The sequence below is a fragment of the Desmodus rotundus genome, chromosome 3, assembly GCF_022682495.2.
Source record: "Desmodus rotundus isolate HL8 chromosome 3, HLdesRot8A.1, whole genome shotgun sequence".
NCBI classification, from domain to species: Eukaryota; Metazoa; Chordata; class Mammalia; order Chiroptera; family Phyllostomidae; genus Desmodus; species Desmodus rotundus.
This window is the reverse complement of record NC_071389.1, coordinates 7,593,071-7,619,160: the sequence shown is the minus strand read 5'-3', so window position 1 is coordinate 7,619,160 and position 26,090 is coordinate 7,593,071. Positions and strand designations below refer to the sequence as shown.

The window sequence follows — 26,090 nt, the reverse complement described above, 5'->3', positions numbered from 1 at the left end:
CCTATCACCCTGTGTGCCCCTTGCTTCCCGTGCACATGATCACAGGACCTCATGCTCCCAGACGACCAGGGCTCCGCCCACCTTGGCTGCTGCTCCTGCCTGATGCTCATCACTGGGGACCTACAGGGGGCAGTGTTCAGAAGACAAGCACCAGAGGCGGGGCTTCACACCAAGACGGGGGTGGAGCCCCAGGACCTGCCACCAGCTCAGGTCCATCTCATCGTCAGGGGACATAAAACTGGAGCCCCGTTCCGACCACTGCACAGCACCGTCAGGTGAGGGACAAAGTCCCAAGCAAAGGGCACATGCCTGGAAAAGGCTCCACAGAGCAGTAAGTATTTTAGGAAGGAGGAGGACAGCTGGAATAAAACAAGCCACATGGCCTTGGCTATCCAAGCTACGGCTCGTCTGTCACACGACAGCACCTTCTGCACATGCCCCCGGCCCAGGACTCTGCTCCCCACAGGCACCTGCATGGCGGCGCTGAGCCTGGGGGTGTTTTCAGACCTTCAGAAGTGGCAGTGGGGCTGCAGAGGACATGCGCACAGAGCGGGGTGCAGATACGCCCACCTGGGACACCTGGCTTGGATCCCTGCTGCCACCGGGAAAGGGAGAACACGGCCTGCACCAGTGTTCTGCATAAAGCCGTCCCCACACCTCTCTCCAGGGACCTGTTTGGAGGAGACCCAGGGCCCTTCAGTAAAGATGTATTTTCCACAGGACTGCAGTTCCGAGCTGGAGGCAGACCCTCTGCTTGGGCGGGTAGTTTTCACCTGGACACCCCCCCCCCCGCCCCCCCACCTGAGCCAGGAGGTCCCAGCCCTCAGAGCCCCACCCACCCTCTCCCAGTGGGAGTCCCGTAGCATCCCCAGTATAGAGAGGATGGATGTGGGGACCTGAGCTGGCGCCTGGCCTGCTGCAGAGCCTTAGGAAGCCAGGACCCTGGCTGAGAGCCCTGGACTGAGACATCTGCAGCAACTGGAGGATGCTCCGCGGGGATTTGGGCACAGGACATTTTCCTCTGGGATTTTGAAGCACAAACCAGCAGCTTGGCCCACCGTTTGCAACCTTGGAGGCGTGCCGCCTCTCTGAGACTCTTCCCTCCGCCCCAGGCACAAGAGCGTGATGGAGCCTATTTCTGTGGGGCACCCACAGCGCAGCACCCGGGACGTGGTGTGTGGTCAGCAGGATCACCAACCCCAGCTCTGCGCTGCGTGGCTTCTCGGTCAAGGGCTGAATAGAAGACGACAAGGTTAAAATGGAGCTGAAAATTCCTGTCACCTCATCATAGCCATCTCAACGTCATGACGTAAAGACAGCCCCAGTGCTAGGACGCAAAGATGGCTTTTACGTCATAACGCCAGGGCTGTCTTTACGTCATGACATTGTGGCATGACGCCTTACGTGCTTGCTGGGAGGCTGGTGCAAACAAACCCAGGACGTTGCTGGTTGCGTGAAAGTCTAGCACGTACAATTACGTGCGGGGCATAACACCTGATAATAATAAACAGTAATGTTACTAGTTTGTGCGTTACTCCGTGTATATACCCTGCTTTTTATTAAAAGCGTGCCCTTTCTACTTAAAGAAGTTTGCTGTAAAATGGTCTGACGTGTTACGCCCGCGGCAGCCTCCGGCACCTCGTGCCGACCCCGCCTCTCTCCATTGCATCATTTTCAGTCACACTTGTGCTTGAGTTAGTCTCGTGTTGTTTTGTACAGGAACACGCTGTACAGGCTCGCAGCCGGGGAGCGGTGGGGGTGCAGTGGACTGTACCTTCTAAGTTTTTGTAAGTGACGTTTGCACACGACAAAATCACCTAAGGGCACATTTCTCGGCATGCACCGGGTCGCCAACAAGTGGCACGTGGCTGTATTGCACTTTAAGGCAGTCATTCATTGCCATGGTAAATCATCATACTGGGAGCAGATGACTATTCGATACAAAGATGTCCAGTGTCCACGTGAACTCACAAGTGGCTATATTAGACCCTCCGTCACTCAAGTGAACACAGAAGTAACCATCTTAAAGTGTAAAAAGCCCGGTATGACTGGCTCGGTCACTAACACGTTCCATACCAGGAGCCGAGCACCGTTACAATACGCGCATGTAACAATAAATGTAATTTTCCCAACCACCCTGCAAAGAAGAGGCCTGCGATAACCCCCACTTTACAGAGGAGAAAACTGAGTCGCAGAGAGATTCAGTAGCTTCCTAAGGTCCCCCAGCAGGTTGGTGGCACAGCCAGTTAGCCAATATTTGTTTACATAAAAACCTACAGGATTATAGAACCCATCGGTGAATGGGGATTTCTTTGGATGTTTTCTATTTTCCTCACATTACTATAACATACATTTTCTAGTTAAAAAATTTTAAATTTGGTGTTTAAGGGCTCGCAAGGATGGGCACTGAAGCAAGAATGAGTGCTGAGGGAGCAACCCGCAGGGCACACCCCGGCCCCCGTGATCCCAGGATGGACGGCACCCCATGCAGCCACCATTCCCGGGGCCCACGGTGAGCACCATGCGCTCCATGCCCTCCACTCTGTGCTGTAGCCCTGCCAGCAGCGTGGAATGGCGCTTAGGTAACGCGGAGCAGAAGTGGACCATGTGACAGGTGGTTTGTAAGGACTCGCCCAGCATGGCCCCCCCGGGAAGGGGCCCAGGGTCCCTCAGCTGCAGGAGCCCTTCCTTGCCCAAGAAAGATGGCATGTGGCAACATCCTCCCAGCCAGGGCTCAAACCGCTCCGCCGTTGGCCCTTCTGCCCAGGAATCCCACATCAGATGGCAAGAAAGGCAAGGCGGTTTATTTTTTTGTTTTTTTTATCTTAGGCATCAAGCAAAAGTCAGAGCCACAGCCCCATGCTGTAGGCAGGTGTCAAGAGCCACTTGAACATTCTAAAGGGTCCTCAGGGCCCCACTTGACACTTGGTGACCTTCCCATCCCAAGCATGAGCTGTAATTAACAGCAGGGGACCCGCTGACTCGGCTGCTGGGCTGAGGGCCAGCCAGCATTGACTGACAAGCACTCAGTGACCAGCTGGAACCGGCAAGATGTCCCCGAAGAGAAGGACATTCCCGGGACTTAGCCCTCTGAGTAGGGTTGCCGGATTCAGCAAATAAAAATAAAGGACACTCGGTTACACTTTGATTTTAGCTCAACACCATTTTTTTTTTAAGTACAAGTACACACCGTGCAATATCTGGGACATACTCATGCTTTAAAAAATCATTGGTTTATCTGAAATTCAAATGTAACTGGGCATGCTGGAGCTCATCTGGAAACCCTCCCTCTGAAGCAGTGACATTTACAATAAAACCCCCTCGCTCCCCCTCTGGCCACCGAGATGGTCTGCACAGAAAGACCCCTGCACAGAGCAGGCCGTGGCTGATACTTGGGCAGGATGCTCCGCCCAGTTCGGAAGCTGCAAACCAGCCACGTTCACACGGCTCCGCTCAATGTCCACTCATCAGGATTCCTGCGCAGCTGGATCCCCCCCACTCCCCCGCACATCTCACAGTGCGTCCCACAGAGAACCCTGAGGGTCTCCTGGGTGCCGGGCTCCCACAGCAACTCGGCAATAAGCAAATGTGGGCCCTCTGCCCCCAGGGGGCTGGCATTCTAGAGAAGCCGAGAAACTAGAAAATCCCAGGTGACCAGGTGGCCACTTTAGACTGAGTGGTCAGGGAAGGAAACTGAGGAGACAGGCTGAGAGCCCTGTGGTATTGGGGGAGGGGGGGTCAGTACAGGCAGAGTGATTAATTAGCTCATGCAAAGGACCTGTGGTGGAGAGCGCTTACTTCATCCAGACCCTGAAAGACAGTTGCTACGGCTGAAACAGAGAGGACGGGGAAGTGGTGTGCAAAGTGCGGCTGGGGCCCAAGGGCCTTCCGAACCAGGAAAGAGAGTTGGATCTTATTGTAAGTGCACGGACAGCTGTTGGAGGGTTCGATTCAGAGCTGTTCACACAGCCCCGAGAGACACACACCCTCACAGGTTGCCAGGACCAGGGCGAGGGGGAAGTAAGGAAGGCATTAGGGTGCAAAATTTAAGAAGACACTGCTGATGCTCAGTGGCCCCCAGCCTCTGTTCCCAGGCCTGGCTGCTGGAGTAGGAGGGCAGGTCAGGGGGAGAAGGGGGGAACTTACTTTGTGCTCCATCTGTTGGGGACAGGCTGCAGCTTCTGGCTCCCACCGGGCTGGGTGCTGCATGCCATTGTAAAGGGCGGGCGGGCCCCAGGGCCAGGTACCCCTCTTGTAGCACACGTTCCCTCCAGCCGGGGGTCGGCAATATGTCTTCTCAGCTGAGCCGTGGCAAGGCTGGTGGGGCATTCTGACGCTTCTGGTCCCCTAGCCTAGTGGACTCATGTACTCTGGACCCAGAGGGTCAGAGGGAGCTGGACACCCCACCACCACACCCTAGACCACTGCTTCTCTGCCTCCTCCTCCTCCTCCTCCTCACACCTCGGGGGGCCCAGGCCGCCCTCCTTGGGGCAGCAAGCTCAGAGGAACGCTTCCTTCTCCCTCGGCCAAGCAGCTAGCTCTGCGGCCTCAAGCCTCCTTTTGTCCTTCACCAGCATTAACAAGGAGCACCTGGCTCACCCACAAGCCCCGAGACCACGGCGGTCTGGTCAGGCCAGGACTGTTTCTTCTCCGTCGTTGCCACGGCTCTAGTCCGAGACCTTAGCGGGCATGAAACTGGCTGGGACCAGTGGAACTAGTTAACAAAATTACAGGAGCCTAGACCTACCCCAGGGGTTCTCAGTGCATGTGGGGGGCGGAGGCCAGCTATCTCTCATTCGACAATCAGCCAAGCGATCTGGAGAGCAGGTAAATTCACTTACCTTAAGGAGACTCAGTGGTAGCTAATTTATCTCCTCACTAGAATGTGGGAAGGTGGGTGCAGTGATCGATCCCTTGTAACAATAAGGAACCACGTTGAGGTCAGTGACCAAGGTCACGTGGACAGTAAGGCGCAGAGCTGGCAATTAACCCTGGCTGGGGACCCCTGAGCCCGTACTTTTAAGTCCGTCGTTCTGATATGGCCGTGCGCCTGGGGCGGAGCAAGAGTCCTCGGCTTGGGGCGTGGAGCTAGAGTCCGGGGCTCGGGGAGACACAGGGATGAAAATGCCCTAAAACAGACAGTGGTGTCGGTCGCACAACTCTGTGAACTAAAACCGCGGATTCGCACACTTACATGGGTAAACGACGTGGTGTATGAATTAGATCTCATAAAGCTGTTTAAAGAAAATACATTTGCAGTCGCCGGCAACCTTTCTAGTCTTTGTGCAATGGCTTCACTTACTGCTGGCAGGTGGGAGGGGGACTTGAAGGCAGAGTAACCTTGCTCACCAGGTAAGATGTTTCCGCAGTGAGCTCCTTAAAACCTGAGCTCTCTCCTTGCAGGAATGGGGTCCTCGGGGATGGCTCCGCCACCCCCAGCCCGCTCCCATGCCAGCCACACGGTCACCACCAAAACGGGAGACGCAAAACCCAGAAACCCAAAGGATCACTCCCACGCGTGTTCCTTACAATCGCACTTCACACTTTTATTGTTAATTTTCTTCACAGGGCAGATACAGAGCTGAGATCCAGACCCACGCTCCAAAGCCGCCACGGGCCAGGAAACGCCACTCTTGGTCAAACTGCTCCCCCTTTTCGTGACTGGACGGCTTGCAGCAGTTTTCCCGACAGTCCCGGAGTGTTGAAAGCTGACCAGCCCGTTTGCACATGCGAACAGTGAGTGGTTCCCCACGCCCCCCACACACAACATTTCCAGAATTCGCCATTGGCTGAAGGTGACTTTTCAAGTTTTGGGTTTGTAAGCCTTCCTTGCTGCTGAACGGGGAAAACCCTCAAGAACTCAGAGGCTGAGTATAGTTGGTAAGTGTTGACATTTATGGGACAAAATTGTTAGGATAAGGAACAGCCACAGATTTTCATGCTTGTGAGGGTTCATTTCAGAAGCGGGCAAAAGGCTTCCTTCCAGTTTGTGAAAATTTAAAACAAGCAATGGCTGTTAGCGGGTGGGAAACAGGAAAACTGGCGGAGGCCAACGATCAGCAGTTTTCTGCCCGTGTGAAGATCTCACGAGAACTTTCTCCTGGACCATCCTCAGAGCCTGCACTGCAGCTGGTCGACTGATTAATTAAATAACACAAGTTATAAAACTTTAAAAATGGGGCATTTACAGTCAGGGACATAAATACGTGCTTTTAAAACTGTCTACATACATATTTACAGAGTTGCAAGATCAACCATAGTAGCCCTGAAAAAAAAGTCCCTTTTTTGCACGTGACCACTCGCTCGCTTCCAAATCCCCACCTTCCACTTTGGGGTGGATACGTTACCATTGAAAATGGGGCCGAGGAAGCGGCACAAATGGTCTCAGACATCCTCGTCTGGGGTCTGCCCCAAAGGCACAAAACCCAAGACCCTCACTGGGTCCCAACTCCTAGCTCAGCGCACCCGTTTCTCCGAGGCATGGACGGTCCCACCAGTGAGAGGGAGCCACCTCCACTGGTCCCTGGCAGGTGATGGAGAGCTTCCAGGATCTCTTTTCCTTCCCCCTCTATGCTTTCTACTTTCCAATTTAATTCTCATTTCCCAGTGTCTGTCTGTCTGTTTCCCTTTTCGGCTAATCTGAGAAGCTCAGACACTAGAAGAGTTGATGGCCCCATCCAGGGAGGCAAAGGAGCATCTCCCCCTCCCCAAGCGCCTGTCCCACAGGAGAAACCCAACCCATAAATGAGGACATGGGCTTGCTCCCGGCGCATGTGGACTAACCGCAATTTCAGATCTGGAAATGACTCAAGTGCCGGCAGCTCAGAAGACTCAGGCCAGGAACGGGGTTTTCCAAGCACACAGGCCAAGGGGGACGGTCAGCGAGGCTCCCAAGTGTCAACGCGCTATTGATTCCCAGAGATGGCGGGGGACGCAGGAGGTGGGGGACGGGGCGGTTGGAAGGGGAGCCTGGCCTCCTCCTGAGGGCCTTCCTTGGACAGGACTGGAGCTGACCCCTGGGCCAGACCAAGGTCCCTGCCCCGGCAAAGGACAACTTGAGAAGTAAAAAGCAGGCTCAAGGAGCTCTTGAAAAATTGCATAGTAGGAGAGGCCCCACGCCCCGAGGGGAGGCTGGGCTGCAGAGCACGGTCCAGGGCGGCACCTGAGGGTCCTCCGTGGTGTGAAGTCCGCTGCCTCCCTGCCTCCGCAGGGTTCGGGACGCGCGTCTGAAGACCAAACGCATGTGCACACGCACGCACATGCACTCCCGTTCTCTCGCAGGCTCGTGGAACTGGAATAGGTCGGTACTCCCTGCAGGGCAGACGGCCAGTCCCTTTGGCTTCTCTGATTCCAGGTCACTTCAGGTGCTGAGGAGACAAAGAAAAGAACAATACTAACGGTGGCCGCATGGTCAGTGGGCTGTGCAAGCATTATCCCACTTCATTTTTCCAGTTTAGCTACTTATTCAAGTCTAGCACACAGAGAAAAGCAAAGCTGGAAGAACCTTCAGTGAACACACCTGCGTCACCAGCACCCCGATCAGGAGGTGGAACAGGGCCAAGCTCCCGTCAGCCCCCCATGCAGCCCCCTTTAGGACAACCGCTGACACTCGCACCCCAGAATAACCACTATCCTAACCTCTGTCAGCACGGCTGGATTCCCCGGGTTTTCACTTGGACAAATGAGATCAATCAGTACCCATCCTCTGTGCCTGTGAGCGCCACCTGCTCGGAGCGGGCGGCGCAGTTTTTCCAGTCTCCTCGCCGTAGGGTTCTGTGGTAGGATCGCCACCTCACCTGCCCAGCCAGTGCACGGCCAGGTGGTGTTCAGTCTGGGGCCGTCGTGGGTGCCGCTGCTGGGACGTTCGTACAGTGGAGCACGTCTCAAAGACGTGTGGTGCACGTGTGCGCCTATTTACGTGCGGTGGCAGTGCTGGGGAGTGGGGCGTACCTCCGTAAGGTGACTATTCCTGTACACACTTCCTGGTGCACACACGCCAGCTGAGTGCAGCCCTGGCAGTGGAATGGCTGGGTCCTGGGGTCTGCGTCTGTTCGGCTTCAGTCCATACTGCCGAGAAGCTTCCCAAAGTAGTTCCAAAGTCACTGAATTTCATTCCCACACTCCCAACAACCCTTGTGGCAGGTGACAGAGACCCCCTTCTTGCACAGAAGGAATGGAGGCTCAGGGAGGAGAGGTAACTTGTACAAGGGCAGGCTGACGACAAGTGGCAGAGGTGGGACTTCACCCCAGGTCAAGCACACTCCAGAGCCTGCGTGTGCTCTCTGTTACAAGGGGATGGCTCAGCCACGCTTCCGCAGTGGAAACCCCATGTATAGGACTTGGCACAGAGCCAGGCACGAGCGAGCGCCTGAGCGTGTTTGCTGCCTTGGGTTGAATGTGGGGCTGGAATTGGGCTGAGTCAGGTTCAGGGGTTCAGCTCTCTCACCCAGTGAACCTGGTTAGCATCAGCCTTATTAGCAGTCCAGTAATAACCTCTGTCATTACTACCACTACTACTACCACTAATATAACAATTCCGTAAGAGGAATAACAGCAGCTCTGAACTATGGATGGCTTACCACATACCAGGCCTTTCCTAAATACTATTCATGTACTAACCGGCCTATGAAATCCTTACAACATGCCCGTTTTACAGATGCATGAATCGAAATGCAGAGAAGTGAACTAGCTGCAAGGATTCAATTCAACCCCAGGAGTGCGCACCCAGCCACTACACTGTCAATTCCAACCTCCCCCAAACCTCGTGCTGGGTCTGGAGAGAGAATTGCTTGCAGAGGAGCATGGGCCTTTGAGAGAGGCAGCCCCGGCCAGTGGAGGCCTGCACGTGGCCATGCCCATCTGAGCACGAGGGGTGGTGGGGTGGGGCGTGGCCAGCGCATGTGAATTTCCCGTGGGTTGTTGAGTGGGATCCAAACAGAAGCCATCTTGCCGGTCCCCTACCCAAGAGGCAGCCCTCCGGGGAGGTGGCCCCAGCAGCAGAGACTGTGGGCTGGACCCCTGGGCGGGAGGTTGGCAGAGGCTGCTCCCAGGGGGTTTCTGCCAGCGGAAAGCCAGGCAGAGGTAGACCCTCCACCCACCCACCCCTGGGACCTGATGTTGAGGATCACTGTGGAGTCCAGACAAAGGAGAGGCGCCAGTCCCTCCCTGGGACCTCCCTTCCCAGACCCTCGGGCACAAGACCAGCTGGCCCCTCGACTGGAAAGAGAGAGGATGTGCCACACAAGGTTCACACTGGAGTAGGCGGTGCGGCGCCTTCTCAGACAGAAAGCCAAGAGAACGCTCTGGGCTTTGCCGGAAATGTCATTCAGAGGGGGGCACAGCTGAGACAGTGGGTGGCAGATGCTGGACAGAACCTCAGTCGGGCCACGCTGCCCAGTAAGCTGCCCACAGAGCCTGCAGCCCGCCAAGGGCAGCAGCGTGAACCTGGGTCCTGGGTGCTTTGAGGATATCATCCTTTTCGCAGAACAGACCCCACACGCAGGTACAGTCTGTCTATGATTTCGGGGGGCAGGGACAGCCCACGGAAAGTCCATCATCCTTCCTGGGAGTGAGAAGACTGCAGTTCTGCTCCCAGGTTGGCCATGTGCCCCCCCCTGTCAGTCTCCCCTCTGTAAAAGGAGGGTGTTGACCCACACATGCCTTCAGGGCCTTTTACAAATCATTCTGGAACTGTGACGGACTGAACTGTCCCGGATGACTGGGCCCTAACCTCCAGTGTAACAGCAGCATTCGGAGGCGGGGGCTCTCAGAGGCGCCTGGGTTTCGGTGAGGTCACGAGGGTAGGATGGGACTAGTGCCCTTGTGAGAAGGGACACCAGCACTTGCTCTCTCCCCACGAGAGGACACAGCCAGAAGGCAGCATCTGCAAGACAGCGGGACAGTCCTCACCCTGACCTCGGACTTCCTGGGGAAGCTACATGTGTAGAAAATAAGGCAAAAGAGGTGCCCGTCCAGGGCCGTGCCCTGACTCCAGGGGAGAGGCTGAGACTGCCGAGGTCGACAGAAGCCCCCAGTCTGAGCGGGAAACCAGTCCCATCGCACCTGGCTCTCCCTCAGGCTGCGAAGAACACCCTCTCTCGGCTGGGAGTCATGCCCTGCGTGCCCGTCAACACGGAGGGCCACGCAGCGGCACCCCCGGCCACAGGGAGGATCCCAAAACACACATGGGACCCCGAGTTGGGACCTGCTCACCATGGTGCCGCCTCCCATTCTCCAGAAGACTCTGGCCACGCCTCTCAACCAGGCCCCAGTCTCCTCTCTGCATGAGGGGAGGGGCAGAGGGCTGATCTGGGCTTTCCGGTTCTGCTCTACCTTAGTGTCCATTTCAGCATTCCACCTGGATTCTGAGAGGCAGGCCCAGTTCTGGCTGCAGACAACAGCCTCCCTGGGGGAAGTGGGTTTTATTTCCATTCCCCTCCTGAACCTCTCCACACCCCAAGGAATAAGGCTGAGCCCAGAATCCCCAACTGCTAAGCAAGGGGTGAGAGAACTGTCTGGTTGGGAGAGCCGGTGGAGGAGAGAAAAGCACAACACGGAGGCCCTAGTCAGAACTCAGCCTGCCCTCGCCTTGAACCTCCGTGCACTCATTCCGAACGACCCTGAACTTGAGTGTGTCCCAGAGCCACCGGGCCACCTGCTAACGCTGGTCCCCAGCCCTGCGCACCAGCCTGCTTGCTCCGTAGATCGGAGTGGGGCCCTGAGGTCTGTATTTTTAACCGGTGCCCCAATGTCTTGGTGCACGAGGCCCTCCAGCTGTGCTTGAGAGGCTGGTCTTGGGGACACAATGAAGGGGGCAGGCTGTGTCACCACCAGGGAAACCCCGGCCTACTCCAATCACCACCGCTGCCCAGGCCCCTGGTTTGGGTTTGGTTTCTACGGATGAATTCAGGTTTGACCATCAGAAAATCTAGAAAGAGAGTTGATGCTGGTTCAACCTGAATCTAAATTTATTGTTGTACAGATTAGTATTACTTTCAAATCCCCACTCCTTGCAGGAAGGCCCCACACCCCACCTGGCACACACAGGGTACTCCACAAGCTATCACGCCCACCCCTTTCTCTCCTTCCCCACCCACCCCAAGAGCCAAGTGCAGCCTGCTTCTGCCCCCAGAGCCACCCAGAGGGACCCGGAAGCTGCCCCACCCTCCTCATACCTGTCAGGGAGCAGGTGGAGCTTCTACTCTTTGAAGAGGGGTCCTTGGAGCTGTGCTGCAGCCGTGGCCTTGACACTCCTACACTGCCTGGTGACGTACGGGGTGGCTGGCGCAGAGCATCGGGTGGCCAGGCGGAGGCTGTAGCTGTGCAGGGGAGAAACAACACAGGCCGTCACCAGGGGCCCAGCCCGGACAGCACCTGGGAGGCCTTGGTGCGGCCCCACCACTCGGGCCCCTCGAGGCCAATGGGACGTCAGCAGCTTCGATCACCGTGGGAGCCCACCGAGCTCCATCCACAGCCTTCCCTCCCCCTGTAGATGGGGCCAGCAGCAGCGTCCACCCACGGGTTCGGAGATACTGCACTGAACGGGGTGACCCAAGGACCCCTAGCTGGCCCCCAGGGACTGTTCCCTCCGAGGCTCCTGGGGAGGTTTCTAGTACCTATGGTGGTGGGGAGGAGGAGGGATGGCTGAGTCCCCTCCGGGCTGTTAACTCAACACTTGGCCTCTGCCCTGGCCCAACTTTCATGTCAGGGATCACACAGGGGGTGTGATGCAGGGCCCTGGGACACAGTATGGCCCTAACAGCCCATTTGCCACAACGGCCCATTAAATTGAACTTTTTTTCCAGGAAAGCTTTTAATTTTTTTTTAATTCTCACCCAAGGACTTATTTATTGCTTTTAGAGAGAGAGGAAGGTCAGGGGGAGAAAGAGAGAGAGGGAGAGAGAGAGGAACATTGATCTGTTGCCTCCCACATGCACCCCAACCAAGGATTGAACCTGCAACCTACGTATGTGCCCTGACTGGGGATAAAACCCCCAACTTTTTAGTTTACAGATGATGCTCCAACTGAGTCACCTGGCCAGGGCTTAATTTTTTTTTTTTAAAGATAGGTAATCCAAATTGTTATTCCTCCCCTTGCTTCACCCAGCTAACCCGTAATCATATTTCAGGTTCCAGCTAGCACACCACCTCCTCCAGGAAGCCTTCCTCCTTTATCTCCTGAATGAGGTGTCCTTTCTGCCAGCTCCCACTGGCCCTTGTACTTCCCCCGTCACGGCACTTGTTACCCTGAATCGCAATCACAGGATAAGGAGTCTGCCCCCATCATGAGCTGTGACCCCAAGGTCACGGTCTTTGTCTTGTTTATTGCTGCAACCCCAGCTTGGCACAACAAAAGTAAGTGTGTGTTGCACAGGAACAACACAATGCTATACTTTCTGTACATTAATTATCTTACTCGTCGTAGAGCCCACCCAGGTGGACACTGTATCCTTAATTTACAGATGGGGAAACGAAGGCACGGTGACTAGTCCCAGGTTCCAAGCCTGCCCTTCCAGATGGAAGAATGGAAGTGATAAGGGCCTCAGGTCAGGAGAGGTGGGGGTTGAGGCAGGTGGGAACTTCCGGGAACTTCACCTGCTCCAGGTGTTGGCTGGGAGTCAGCTCTGCCCAAAGGAGGCAGAGATGGGAAAAAGCTGAGACAGCAGGGTTTTGATGAGTGGTCCTCAGCCAGGGCACAAGTTTGCCCTGTGGGGAGACATTGTCGACTGTCACATGTGAGGGGAGGGAGGGTGCTATTGGGACCCAGTGAGGGGTGGGGGCCAGGGATGCTGCTGAACATCCCCCAAGGCACAGGACGGCCCCCACGACAAAGAACGATCTGGCCCAACACGGTAACACTGCCCAAGCTGACAAGCCCTCAGTGCCTGTGTATTAAAACAAATGAAATGTGGAAACAGACAAATGATGAAAGCAAGCCCAGGGAGACGTCTTAGGGGAGACAGGGACCTGCAGTTTCACAAAGGAGACCCCTCTGAGGGCCTGGCTCTCAGCAAGGCCAGGGCCGCGCCTGTGTGAATTTCTCCCCGAGGCTGTGCGGTCGGGGCCTGGGGTCAGCTCATCCCAGTACCTCAGCAAGACTGAAGGCAGAGAGACGGAGGCCCGGGAGGCAGCCTGTGGGGACACCATGGACTGGCGGGCACCCCGGTGTGAGCAGGGCCCCTCAGCCAGCCCACCCGGCCATAGGAGGGGACGGTCATCTGTGAGGCTGCCTGAAGATGCGGGTGATCTCCACGCCCTCGTCCTGATGGGCACTAAGGGACACCCTGGCATGTTGTAGGTCCCCCACACTATCTAGGGAAACGTCTCCAGCAGCAGGCAGCAGGACACGCAGCTGCTCCGGAGTCAGACGTGCCCTGCATCATCAATTTCCAGCCTCTTCCTCTCTCTGCTACCACCCTTCCGCATCTACCAAACACTCAAAACTCAACCGGACAGAGAGAACACCCGTGACCTCGTGGTCCGCCCAGCTACCTTTCCTCTGCCTTCCGCATCCATTCTACCCTCAGGCTCCTGCAGCCACATCACCCACAGCCATTGCCACCAGGGAGGGGGCTTGCTTTCCCCCCAGCCCAAAGCACCCAACTGGGTGAGGACCCACGGGCAGGTCCCTCTGGCCAACCCTCAGTCTGCTGCCTGGCCCAGGGGAGGACGCCAGCAGGCAGCACAGCCCTGTGACTCCCGGGTACTTTCTCAGCTGCTGCCTCAGGACGGTCCCAGCAGCCTGGATGGCTCTGTCACCCTCACAACCCCCGTCTGGGTCCCTGCACGGCCCCCTCTGAGCCCCTCCACAGAAGGGTGCCCTGCCCCTTCCCAAAAGGTAAACTGGACCGAGACATGCCCCGCTGCGACCCTCAGTCCTGGGCTCCCAGGTGTGGCTCACATTCTCTACGTGGACCCCGGCCCGCTGACCTAGCCAGCCCGCCCGACTGTCTGGACCTGCGGTCCCCAGCTTCACTGGGCTTCCTCAGCACCGCGAAGAGCCCTCACCCCTGGGGCCTGCGGCCTGGCTCCTCTCTACATTTTTACCCGGGAGGCCCGGGATGCACACCACACCCGTGACCTCAGTGTCTCTGCAGGTGGCACTGGGCATCAATATTGTTAAGCTCCCTAGTGGTCCCAATGTGGGCCCCAGGTTGGGTGCTGCCACTCTGGGGCCGCCTACGGGCCGCCCTCAGCACAGAAGCTGCCTACTCTGCGGTCCAGTCACCTGGCCACCTGCGTGCTGCGCGATCAGTGCGGTTTCCCTCGGAGAGTCTGTGACCGCAGGACCTGGTGGGACTGCTCAGTGGGTGGCAGGCCCTCCCAACCTACCGAATGAAGAAACAAGTGGTGCCAGACTCCACGACCCTCCCACTGCACAGGGGGCTCAGGCGGCAGGAAACTGGCGCACATGTACCCAGAAGGTGACCAACAGCCCCCCTCGGCCACCCCTCCTGAAACCTGGGGAGGTGGGTAACACGCAACCCGCAATCCGAGGCAGCCAGAAAGGGCTGCACAAGTCCAGCGTTGACTGGTTTTTCAAAAGCAGTGGGGTCCAGCATTACTTTTATGAGAGTTCTCTACAATGTCGTTTAACTTTTTAAGATCGTGGTGGGCCGGGAGGGGTCTCCTCCACACAGACTTTGCTCAGACTTGTCCGTCCACTTCCAGACTGTTCCCTACTCTGCAGCTTTCTGGACATTTCACTCAAATGAAACACAAACTTGTGGGCTTTTAAAGCACAGTGGGACCTCATGTGCTACCGGGCCCCACCCCCAATCTGTACAGGGTGGAGACAGGGCTGTGCGTGAGAATGGATCTGACATGCTCGTTCCTGCTCGGTGGTAGCGAGGGCTCACAGGTGGCAGCCCTTGTGGCGCCGTCTCCCCTGGGCAGTAATCCCTCAATGGTCAGACTCTCTCAGGCGTCCAGAGGCACGGAAAGGGCTGCTCCACTCCTGGCCCCGAAGGGCACATCCAAGCTTTCAGGGCCATTTGTGTTTCCTCTGGTGCATCTCTGCCTCAGGGCCTTGGCACCTGCCATTCCCTACCGGGAAGCTCCCCCAGGTCGGCAAGGGGTCTGCCACACGCTCCTCCGAATTCTTGCTCAAGTGCCCCCCTCTCAGTGAGATCCCCGAACCCCCGTCTCTGAAACTGCAAATACCCCCTCCTGAAACTCCCGGTCCCCGGTCCATTTTACAGGAGCCCTACCCTTTCATCTGTGGTTCTGCTTCCCATGGCTTCAGTTACCTGCAGACAACTGGAGTCCAAAAATATGAAATGGAAAATCCCAGAAATAAACAATTCTTACGTTTTAAAGGATTAAATGTGACATGTTTGTTAGACACCCAAGGGCGATACTAAGCAGGTGACTGAAACGCACCTCTGAAGAGTTTGGAGTGGTCAGTGTTGGGGTGGACCAGGTGGCCTGGGGGCGCACCTCTGGGGTGTGGAGACAAAGGGGAGGAGTCCAGGGACCCAGAAAGGGATTTGGGGGGGCATCGGTGGTGTTGCCAAGCACAGGGAGTGGTCTCAAAAGGTGGCGAGCATTTCAAGGAAGAGGGAGGAGAGACAGTGTCCAAAGCTGCCAACGGGTCAAGACAAGATTGAGAACCAAGCAACCATGACATTCGGCAGCCTCGGGGCTGCAGGTAACCTTGGGCACAGCAGCTTCCAAGACAAGGCGCAAACACCGAAGGAAGTGAGTTCAAGAGAGGAGGGAGGAAAGGAATGGAGGTCAGGGTCCAGAGAGCTGGGTCAAGGAGATTTTGGTCAAGGCGGGCAGAGAGGGGACAGGGTTTGGGTGGAGGAGCTGCCCCTCCGGGACACGCTCCCGGAACTCTCCAGTCCCCACCAGGCAGATACGACCAGCCAGGTTGCCCACCAGACTGCCCAGGCATTGAGTCGAGACGCCCTGCCTGCCACGCCACCTTCTACCCCTTCTTCCCACCTGTGTCGGGAGGGACCTTCTGGAAGGCCACCCCCAAGCTGGTTGGGCCACAGAGCCGCCCCTGGAGTCTTATGCAACTCTCCATAAACCCGCAGACTGCAATCCATTAAGTCAGCGTCTGAAGTTCCGCACTTTTGCCGGAGGCAAGGGAGAAGCACAGAGCGTGTGGGAGAAGACAGGACAACCTGAGCGGATGTTGAAACTCCCCACAGGCTGGGTGAAGGCCACAGGTAGAAGCTATGGGAATCACTCCCTATTTCCTGGCACCAGCCACCGAGCACCTCCAGGAATAGTGGGCTCCAGCTTCCCACTATAGGACAGCCCCTTCTGCTCCAGCGAGGCCCCCACCCACTCCACTGAGGCCCCAAGGCTGGGAGGCAGAAGCTGCAGCTTCAGCCCTAGGTCCCCCCACTGACTTGCTGTGTGGCCTCTGGAGGATGCCTCTACCTCTCTGAGTCAGAGTAGTCTCACTTGTAAAATGAGGATGTCAACCAAGGGAAAAAATGCACAGCATCTCCCATGGAGCACGTGATGTGCCAGGAACATTTGGGGGGCTTCCCAGAGCCCCTCACACCCTCCCAGTGGCCCTGAAGCAGGGACTGCCACAACCCACATCTCACGGAGAAGCAGATGGAGAGGTGAGGAAGCCCAGTGTCTACGCTCCCTCAGCCAACAGGGGTTCAACCGAGGTCAGGGCCACTGGGCACCAAAGCCTGGAGCCCCTCCCTGACACAGTCCTTGTAATGATGGGGACCAAGGACCTTTTGTCAATATCCCAAGAGCCCTAAGGACTGGAGCCTTTGCCCTCGGACAGACGCACAAGCCACCTACGGAGCCAGGGGGCAGCTTTGGCTGGAACCATGCCAGCTGAGCGATGCCCTAGCATGGGGGTCTCAAACTCCCCGGTGCCCCCTGGAGCTCCCCCAGAGATGAAAACCATCCTGATGGGCTGAGTCCCACGCTGCAGCCCTAGAGGTTCGGATTTTGCTGCCCGGGGTGCAGCCTGGGCACTAGCCATGGTCTAGATCAGCGATTTGCAAGCTTCTTCATCTCTTGGCACACAAAGTAATTACAAAAATTCTGAGGCACACCAAACAACACATTTTCTGCCGATATGACCAAAAATAGGTGTGATTTTGATTCATTCACACGGGCCAACTATTATTCTGTTGGCCATCTTTTTATTTGACACCCAAGGGAAAGAGGTCAGTGCCCCTAGCTAAATAGTCAGGTTCCGCGTATTTTGGAAGTTTTTACAGGACCCCGGCTGAAAACAGCTGGTCTGGATCCACCCACTCGAGGTGCGGCCTGCGGACCAGCAGCAGCCACAGTTCTGGGGGGCTGGTCAGAAACGCAGCCACGCAGGCCCCGTCCGACCTCCTGACTCAGAACCGGCATTTAACAAGGTCCCTGGAGAGGTCTCTGTACACTGAAGTCGGGAGCAGGGGGCTAGGGCACACCTCCCAGGGCAGGCAAGTGCTGGGTGGTGGTGTCTAAGAGAACCCTGGTTCTGAAGCCTGGGGTGGGGCGCCCTAGGGCCTAGTGACCTTCTGTAGGGAAGGTCATTCCAATGTGAAGGCCTGGGGGAGGAAAACAAAAGTGATCCTTGGGGGACAAGGGCAAAGGTTGGAAACCACTGGCCTGGGCAGTCACTGGGGTTCCCACACGGGAGGCGCTGTGCTGGCGGGGCGCCGAGGGCAGGGGGCCAGGGGCAGGGGCTGGTCTCAGCTAACACGCGAGGGGCTGGCATCACGGGCCCTGCCAGCAGCGCTGGGCGTTTTTCATTCGATTGTCCCTTTAACCATGTGAGGCGGGTTCCTAACTTGTTTAAGGTCGCAGGGAGAGGCGTGATAGAAGGGCAGGAGGGGGAAAGGAGGAGGAGGGAGGGAGCCGATTCGCTCGGATCTGACTCCAGAGCTGAATCTCCTCCTAGCTAATGGATTTCCCTCCCTCTCATCAGCCCTGGGGAGGCCCTGTGACCGGGCTAGCTCCCAGCCTGACCTCCACGCATCCCAGGGACCAATCATGTCCCCGCACCACGGCCTGGGATGCCAGGTTCTGAGCTCTCCAGAGGCCATTAGTGCCCCAAACATGTTTGGCTTGAACTCCAAATACCCAGCGTGTGACAGCTCATAACCCAGTCAACAGGACGGCTGCCCCGGCCGGCCATGACCTCAATGAGAGGGACATCCCTGCTGTGGCTGCCTGCCACCCAGCCAGGACAGAAGAGGGACAGGAGGCCCCAGCGACCACACCAAGGAGCCCTTCACTCAGACGAGGACACTGAGCCAGGACGAGGAGGTCACATGCAAGCTGTTCTTAGGAAGAAGTGAGGAGGCTCATCAGGGCTCACTGATTACTTGGGGACACTGATGATGAGGAGGGAGGGCAGAGTGAAGCCCCGGTGGACTTGGGAAAAGGAACCTGGGAGGCAAGGCAGTGGCCCTCTGGTGAGGGCACCCCTCACCTCCCCCAGTCCTTGCCCCACCCCCCACAGCCTGAGTCTATTCACTTCTCACCCAGCCACCTACCTGCCTGCCACTGGGCCTGGCCCAAGGAGGGGCTCAGAGAATGGACCCTGAGCAAATCAGTGGCGAGCCTGGAGCCAGGGTCCTGATCTAGTCCAACCCCAACGGGCTCGTCCCTGGTGCTTGAGGATCAGATTGTCCAAGGAAGTGGCTCCCAGGAGTTTTCTCCCGCCTCTAAGGGCCTGCCCAAACCAGGGGACCCAGTGCCGCCTTCACAACAATTCTCTGGGCCCAACTCCACAGGCCTCTCCCCACCACGCCCTGCCTGCGCGGCTCAGAGGGAACACCTGCAGGAAACAGTCGCTGGCGAAGGGTGCCCACCTGCGGTGGGCGGAGCCCAGCCCCACTCCGTCTGCCTTGCTGCCTCTCACGGCACTTGGCTCCTGCCACCCCCACACCCCGGTTCTAAGTGCCCAAACGCCCTCCCTTGTCCTCCTCCGTAGCCCAGCCAAGGCGGTCTGCTCTTTCTAAAGGAAACGACCAAGCAGGAGGGAGGCCCAGAAGGACACACAGACACGCGTGTCAGGACATGAACGCACAAAAAGCAGACTCCCAGCATGGGACGGAGAGGCACCGACGGCTGCCCGTGAGGTCCAGATGGCAAAGCTCTTTTAAATGGCAAAGTCTGTAGGGGACGCTAAGACTTCACTATTGTGACCACCCTGTCTTTAAAGCTGACTTAGGCCGAAGAAGTTAAAAGGAAGATGAAGTACAACTCCAGGAGCAACTCCCATGTTTGGGAGTCGGCGGGACTCAGAGTCCTGGAAGCCCTATGGGGCATCTGCCAGGTGACCAGGATTTCCAGAATGTGACGTCTGCAGCCTGTCCAGGATGCTAACAGTCAGAGGAGCCTGCCTCCTTGGAGAAGCCTCGTGGGAGCTCAGAGGGCTCCTGTGCTCCCGGAGGTGTCCCCAAGGCCTGGGCGTGCCTGGCCGGCAGGACATCCCAGGTGCAGGGCTGGCATCGCTATGAGCCTCAACAGGGTGTTAGTCAGAAGCGTGATGGTGCTGCCCAAAGCGCAGGGGCACGCGGGCTGTGGGCTGGGAGGCCTCCTCCTCAGAGGGTGCTGGGGACTGGATAACAGCGTGCTCAGGCACCTTCCCCACCCCAGAACCCCAAAGTCCTCACCCTGTGTCCAAGCTGACCTCCAAGGGGGTGCTAGGGTGGCCAGGGCTGGGACAGATCAACCAACAGATCTGTCTTTCACAGAAGGGACACTGAGGTGGCCTGCAGATGCCAAATGATGTGGATCCAGCTGGCTGACCATGCCGGGTGCTGGCCACACCGGGACCCTGCATGCCTTCTGGTTTGGGAACCGCTCACGGGCTATGTGGAGGCTCCTGCCCTGTGGGGCTCAGCCACGCTACCCGCGTGCCCGCGGACGCGTGTCCAGACAGGGGCTGACACGGAATGAAAACCATCCTAACGTGTCTCCCACATTACCAGCATGTGCCCAGCCGAGGTTCAGTGGAACCGGTTTTCCCAGAAGCCGCACGCATCCTCCTCATTATCCTTGGCATCAGAGCCACTAGCGTTTCCCTGCGTGGTCCACGCCCAGCGCTGTGCCCAAACTTGACCTGGAGTAACGAAGTTGACCTTCACAAGACCTTTATGAGACGGGCACTACCACATTTTATACACAAGGAACCATGGCACAGAGAGGTTCAGCAGCTTGCCCGAGAACACACAGCGGATGAGAGGCAGTGGGGTGGAAGCCCTAGTACCTCCTGAGCACGGAGCCTGAGGCTCAGCAGGTGGGACTCTGGGGCCTTTAACAGGCAGCAGTCAGTGTCCCAGGGGAACACACAGGTTGTGATTTACCCCACACTTAGCTCCCCACTTCTCTGGTGACAGTCCACTGACCGCCAGCCCCGTGCCAGGCACCGCGGGACCCCCCAGGGAGCCAGGCACTCTGAAGGGATGAGAGTTCGGCACGGGGGTGGCTGTGGTCTCTGAGCCTCAGGGGGCATCCTTGAAGCACCAAACTTTTTTTTTTTTTTTAATGTGTCCTTTTAACAGAAATGTCCTAAAGCCAGCCACACAAAGCGATGATGTGCCCAAATTTAATTTACCATATTTTGCCGCGTATAATGCACTCCCATACAGGGTGCACACCCACATTTTTGGCCCAAACTTTCAGGAAAAAACAAATCTTTCGTTCTAATTTTTCTCATTCAACTGTTTATTTATTTATATGTAGAAACAAAACTGATTATCGTATTCCAGACTGTTATTTTGCACACAGACATCGCTATTGCTTTCTGGAGTTACACTTTTCATGTGTAAGAATAAAAGAGTTAAAAACATTCATAGAGATATACAATTAGTATTACCCACAGATAACGCACACCCTTATTTTTCCCTCAAAAACGTGAGCAAAAAAGTGAGCATTATACATGGCAAAATACGGGTAGTACTCTCGTTGGGAGTCCGTTGTGCAGCTCTGCCCTCCCAGGCGCCACCGCAAGACGCTCTCAGAGCCTAGAGAGGTGCGGCAGCCGCCTGTCCAACGCGAAACAAGACCAGGCCTGCCAACCGTCGTTATCAACACCGATCCATCACACCTATTCTATCCCTGAGCCTGTGCCAGGCGCTGGGGAGACAGCAGCGAAATGAACAGACCTGGTCTTTGCCCTACAGGGAAGGCCTCCAGCACTTGCCTGGTGCAGGGTCCAGCAGAAGTAACGCCTGCGGTGGTTGGTAGGGTAGTAACATGGGTGTGATAATTTATAGTTTTAATTTAACATTTCACCTAAAATGTCATATGGTGTGCTGGAGGGTGACATTGTTAGGGTGCAGAACTGCACGCTTATGATTTTGTGATGAGAGATTTCTAACAGAAAAGCGGCGTTATTTGTGCCGGGCCCCGTGTCTAAGTAAATACAAAATTACACGTGTGACCGGCACAAAGGAGGAAAAGTGGAGGCCACCGGAGCCCAGAACGAGGAAAAGGGGCCTCGTGTGGGTGCGTGTACACACGTGCACACACAGGGTCAGTTTCTGTTCACGCTGAAGACCTGGGGTCAGAGGACCCCTGGGACAGCGTTAGGACCTGCTTCACTTCCACCATGTCGGGGTTTTGCGTTACTTTGGGGGTGGGAGGGAGAAGCACAGAATATCTACCTTATTTCACACCCCTCCCCCGGACAAAAAAGGATTTCTAGAAGAGGTCACCTCTGTATCTGAAGGCCACTCCCCAGGGACAGAAGGGGCCACTGTTACTACCTACCCTTGCCCCCCAATCTTCCCTGCCCTCATTCTGTGCCTGAGTCTCAAAGCAAGTTCTCCACAGGAGGGTCGGGGAGTTCCCAAGCTGCGACAAGGCTGGGGTAAGAACTCCCCAAGTCCCTCGCCAGCCTTTTCCTGATCTGCAATGAACAGATCGGGTTACACGTGGTCTCTTGCTTTTCCCAAGAGGCAGACCTGAGGGGACAGGGGCTGGATTTTTGATGGGGTCACGCCTGGCTGGCTGCAGAGAGAGTTCCTCAGATGCAAACAGCCCACCATCTGGAGAAATGGCAGGAATGCTGGGGACGATTGTGGTCAAGCTGTCCCCTGGGAAGAGTCAGGGGTCAGTGCCACCTGCTGTGCAGGCCTCAAAACATCCTTCGATGGTGAAAAGCTTAGAAACACAAAGCAGAGAAGGCCTCCCACCCAGGAAGGTCCCAGTCTGACCCCAGACCCCACTGCCACCACCCCTGTCCCATGTCACAGCCTCGGCCAGAACTCGTCTGGGCTCTCCCAAATCTCCCCATCCTCTCAACATTGGAGCCCCACCCCCACCCCACCCGACTCGACCTCGGGCTTCATCTACTTATTTATGCTCATTTCCTCAGGGACTCCGATCTCATCACTGGAAATACCACATGTACTTGGAGGATTTCCTAAATTCATTTCCAGTTGGGTCCTTTGCTCTGAACTTCAAACCTGTGTATTCGACCGCCCCTTCCCCATTTCCACCCAAAGGCCTAAGGCCGTCTCCACCTAACATGCCCCAGACTGACAGCCCGGCCCCCACTGCAGTCTCCGCTTCATGGCTCCAAGGCTACTCCACCCCCCACAAGTGCACAGGAGACCTCGTCACCCCGACTTCCCTCGCTCCTCCAGTCTTCAAACAATACCCAGCAAATCGTGTGGCTCCACCTTCAAAATATGCCCAGAGTGTGCGGCCACTCATCGCCCTCGAGGTGCCACCCGTCAGCTCTGTCCTGGGTGCCCGCCTTCACTCCACAGTGTCTCTACAGCGCCTCCTTTGGGTCTATTCTTAACACATCGGCCAGAGGGTTTCTTTCAAAAGGGAAGTCATAGCACATTCCTGCTCAAAACCCTCCCGTGACTTCCCCTCACTTGAGTCCAAGCAAAGTCTTTACGATGCCTGCCACAGTCAGCGTGCCCTGGCCCCCGGTCCCCTCCCTGACCCCCTCCGGCCTCATGGGCCTCTCGCTGCTCCTCGAGCGTGCCGGGAGTGTGTCCACCTCAAGACCTCTGCGCTTGCCATTCGCTTTGCCGAGTGCTCCTCCCCTGTCCACAGGCCGACTTCCTCACCTCCGGGCCGTTCTCACCCCAGAACTCCCTCCTCTTGCCTTTTCCACTTCCCTCCGCAGCACTTGTCCGCTGGCATTCTGCACAGCAGCTGGCTGGCTGCTACCTGGATGGCCAGGACCTTTGCTGCTCTGGTCCCCGCCCTATCTTCCCAGAACAGGGCCAGCACGGAACGGCAGACGCCGGCTCTGCGCTCTGTACTCGCTCATCGCTGAATGAACGAATGGCTGGGTACCTAAAGAAAGGGCCAAGACCTGCACTCCCCCGTGACTGAATCACACCCACAGTGCATCGCCTCTGAATCCAGTTATCACTGAAAGTGTCCCCTGAGGACACTTTATAAACGCAATCCAAGTGCAAAATTCTTTCTATGCTTTATGCAAATTTGTCCTTGTTGCTCTCGCACACCTCACTGCATGGCAGTTTTTAATTAAGCAAATTACTATGAGCCTTTCTAAGCATTCGGCTTGCTTTTCATAAACAACTCTGCTCACACTGCGTTGGTTGGGATACTATTTAATTAAGTCATACAAGTACAACAACAAATACGGCAAATACAACTGACCTTTGGCAGCATTTAACTTGAGGGCCGGGGTCAAAGGGCACAGGCCGTGCCCAGGAGCGCTGTCAGGGTGCCTTCCAGAGAGAAGGAAGGGCACCCGCCGACACGGTCACACGCAAATCAACTGCACTTCAACTACTTCATCTCACCCAGAGTTGGTACTCCTGTAACAGAGGTTCCCGTGGCTTCTGCGGCCACCCCAACCCCCAGGCCCGGACTCTGCAAAATACCCTGCAAAATGCCCTCCGGTCAGCTACTCCTTGGGCAGCGGTGGCCACGCTGGCCTTGACGACAGTGCCCTGTGCACTGGGGGGCCTGTGCTTCCCTCGTGGAGTCCGGGTGCCACCCTTGGACTTGTCAGCGTGACCACGCCATGCGGTAGGTCTGCCTCACAAGGGTCACGGAGACGCCGCCCAGGTGAGGGCCCTGCGCTGAGAACCCGGTGTGGGGAAGGCCTTGTTCGGCCCCTGCCCAGCTAGGCTGACATTGTGGGACTGACCGGCATTTAGGCTCTGAGAGGAAGGGACGCATTATTTTGATCAAAAATAAGAAAGCCCGAGGAAAATCAGCCGTGCCACGTGTTTTGGAGGCTCTGTGACAAAGAGACCCCCTAGGAGATGTCAGGAATTAAAGTAGGGGACAGAGGAAGAGTGACCCTATTTTCAGAGCCAAAAGTTGGGGGAAAGGATTATAAAATGTGAGGGAGCCCTTGGGTAGCTCCCCCAGGGAGTTGCAGGTGCTGGGTTATAGTCACGGGCCATCTGTGTAGACTGGGGGCAGCGGGGGGACAGGGACACAATCTCAGCAATAACTGTGACTCATATGCTGTGCCACACCGGACGTGGACCACACCACCACTTCCTTCCGGTCTCTGTGGTTCCCCGACTGACTCTCATCCCTTACCCTTGAGGACCGTTCCCCAAGGCAGTCACCTTTTAATGCTGCTTGGAATTAACTGTGTAACAGAGGGGAATTAACCAAATACTCAATCCTCTTCTTTCGATCATTGGCTTATCCAAGCGACACTCTATTCAGCTGCCAACAATCAAATGTCCCAAAAGTCATGAGCAAGGGTCACATAAGTTAGTCACTTACTGACTTTTTCCTTTCTTCTTCTGTTGACTCCTCAAACACCTCACCCAGTACCTACTATGACGTGCCAGGTGCTGCAGCAGGTGCTGGGGTAGAGTGGTGAACGCACCCCCGCAGGACACAGTGGGACACCAAGCCTGTCCCGGTTAAGGACCAAAGGCCACCTTTGGTCTTTAGGCAAGTCCACCTTGGCTGACACTTGGAAATGTCCCTGACTCTCGAGCTGCCCTGGCTCATCCGTCACAGGACGACTATTAGGATTACGGGGAAATGTCAGTGGAATGTCCTGAGAATTGAAAACTGCTGTAAATACATCAGCGATTGTGAATAAGCAAAGGAAAATAATTCAAAACCAAACCAGAGGCAAACTGGATGACATAGGGTGATCTTATGGCCACTTTCGTTTTTCTTCTTAGGACCCAAAGGAAGACTCTGAAGCCTGGGCAAACCTCCCCTGGGAAGCTGATAAAAAAGGAAGATTTCAGAGAGGAGTTTCGCAGGGCGGAATTTGGGATGAGCCCCCAGGGGCTTGTGGCGCAGGTGGCCCACTAGGTCAAGGTGCTGGTGAGGTATGCCAAACGGGCCCCACCCCCCCACCCTGCACAGCTGGGGACACAGGACGGGAAGTGCCCTGCCGCTCGCTGTAATTAACGATGTACTGCACCCTCGAAACAGCGCCCCCCACCCAAACACCTGCCCAGCACAATACAGGACATCACCGTACCGAAACACCCGCTGAGAGCCGGCACGCGCGGGCTGTTGCTGTCACTTTTATAAACAGGTCTAAGGGGCACAAACATACTAAGTACGGTGAAGTAAACAGGCAGAGCATCCACTTCAACTACGACACCCAACACCAGCTTGTGCAGGGGCCGCAAAGTGGTCTGCACCTAGGTGAGGGCAGAGCTAACCCCGGGTCATTTTCACCGAGCTCACTTGGAAAATTCAAAGGAGCCTAAACACGAATGAAGGTGAGAATATAAAACACCCATGAAGCTCTGCACTGGTTGTGCGAGAAGGTCCGGGAAACTCCTGGTGCAATATCCCGGCTCGAGAGGAAAACCACGTCAACGGGCAGGCTGACACAGGTCTTCACTGTCAAGTGATGGGGCGGAAGGAACCCCGGGTGCTCCCTCACAGGTTCACCCCTCGTTAGCACACGGCACCGAATGAGATGTCCTCGCTAACCCTAGATTAAAGGGCGGAGGCGGGAGGTGAAGACAACAACCCTGCCCCGTTTCAGAACTCAGGTACTTCACCAGGCAGCCAACCTTCCTGGGAGACAGCGCACTTGGCCCAAACTTGCATTTCATTCTCCCCACAGATGGTTCACTGAACTTGTGCAGGTTTTAGGAGCTTAAAAGGAAAAACAGTCTACGTGTTGGTTACACGTCAACACACTCCCACCCAGAGGTCAT

At 56.3% G+C, this 26,090-nt stretch overlaps 1 protein-coding gene across 8 annotated transcripts in view; it reads right to left on the bottom strand.

The window, feature by feature from the left end:
- Window positions 1-5,525: 5,525 nt before the first annotated feature.
- The window catches only part of PRDM2 (PR/SET domain 2), a 119,863-nt gene continuing 99,298 nt past the window's right edge, over window positions 5,526-26,090 (bottom strand). For 6 of the 8 annotated variants that reach the window (XM_053919910.1, XM_053919908.1, XM_053919909.1 and 3 more), the window contains 2 exons: window positions 11,175-11,318; window positions 7,232-7,367 (listed from right to left, as the gene is read on the bottom strand). In XM_053919910.1, coding sequence (XP_053775885.1) covers window positions 11,198-11,318 — 121 coding nt within the window. In that variant the 3' untranslated portion in view covers window positions 7,232-7,367; window positions 11,175-11,197. Of the gene's footprint in view, window positions 7,368-11,174; window positions 11,319-26,090 lie in introns of all 8 variants that reach the window. The other 2 variants (XM_053919911.1, XM_053919912.1) reach the window with 1 other exon arrangement.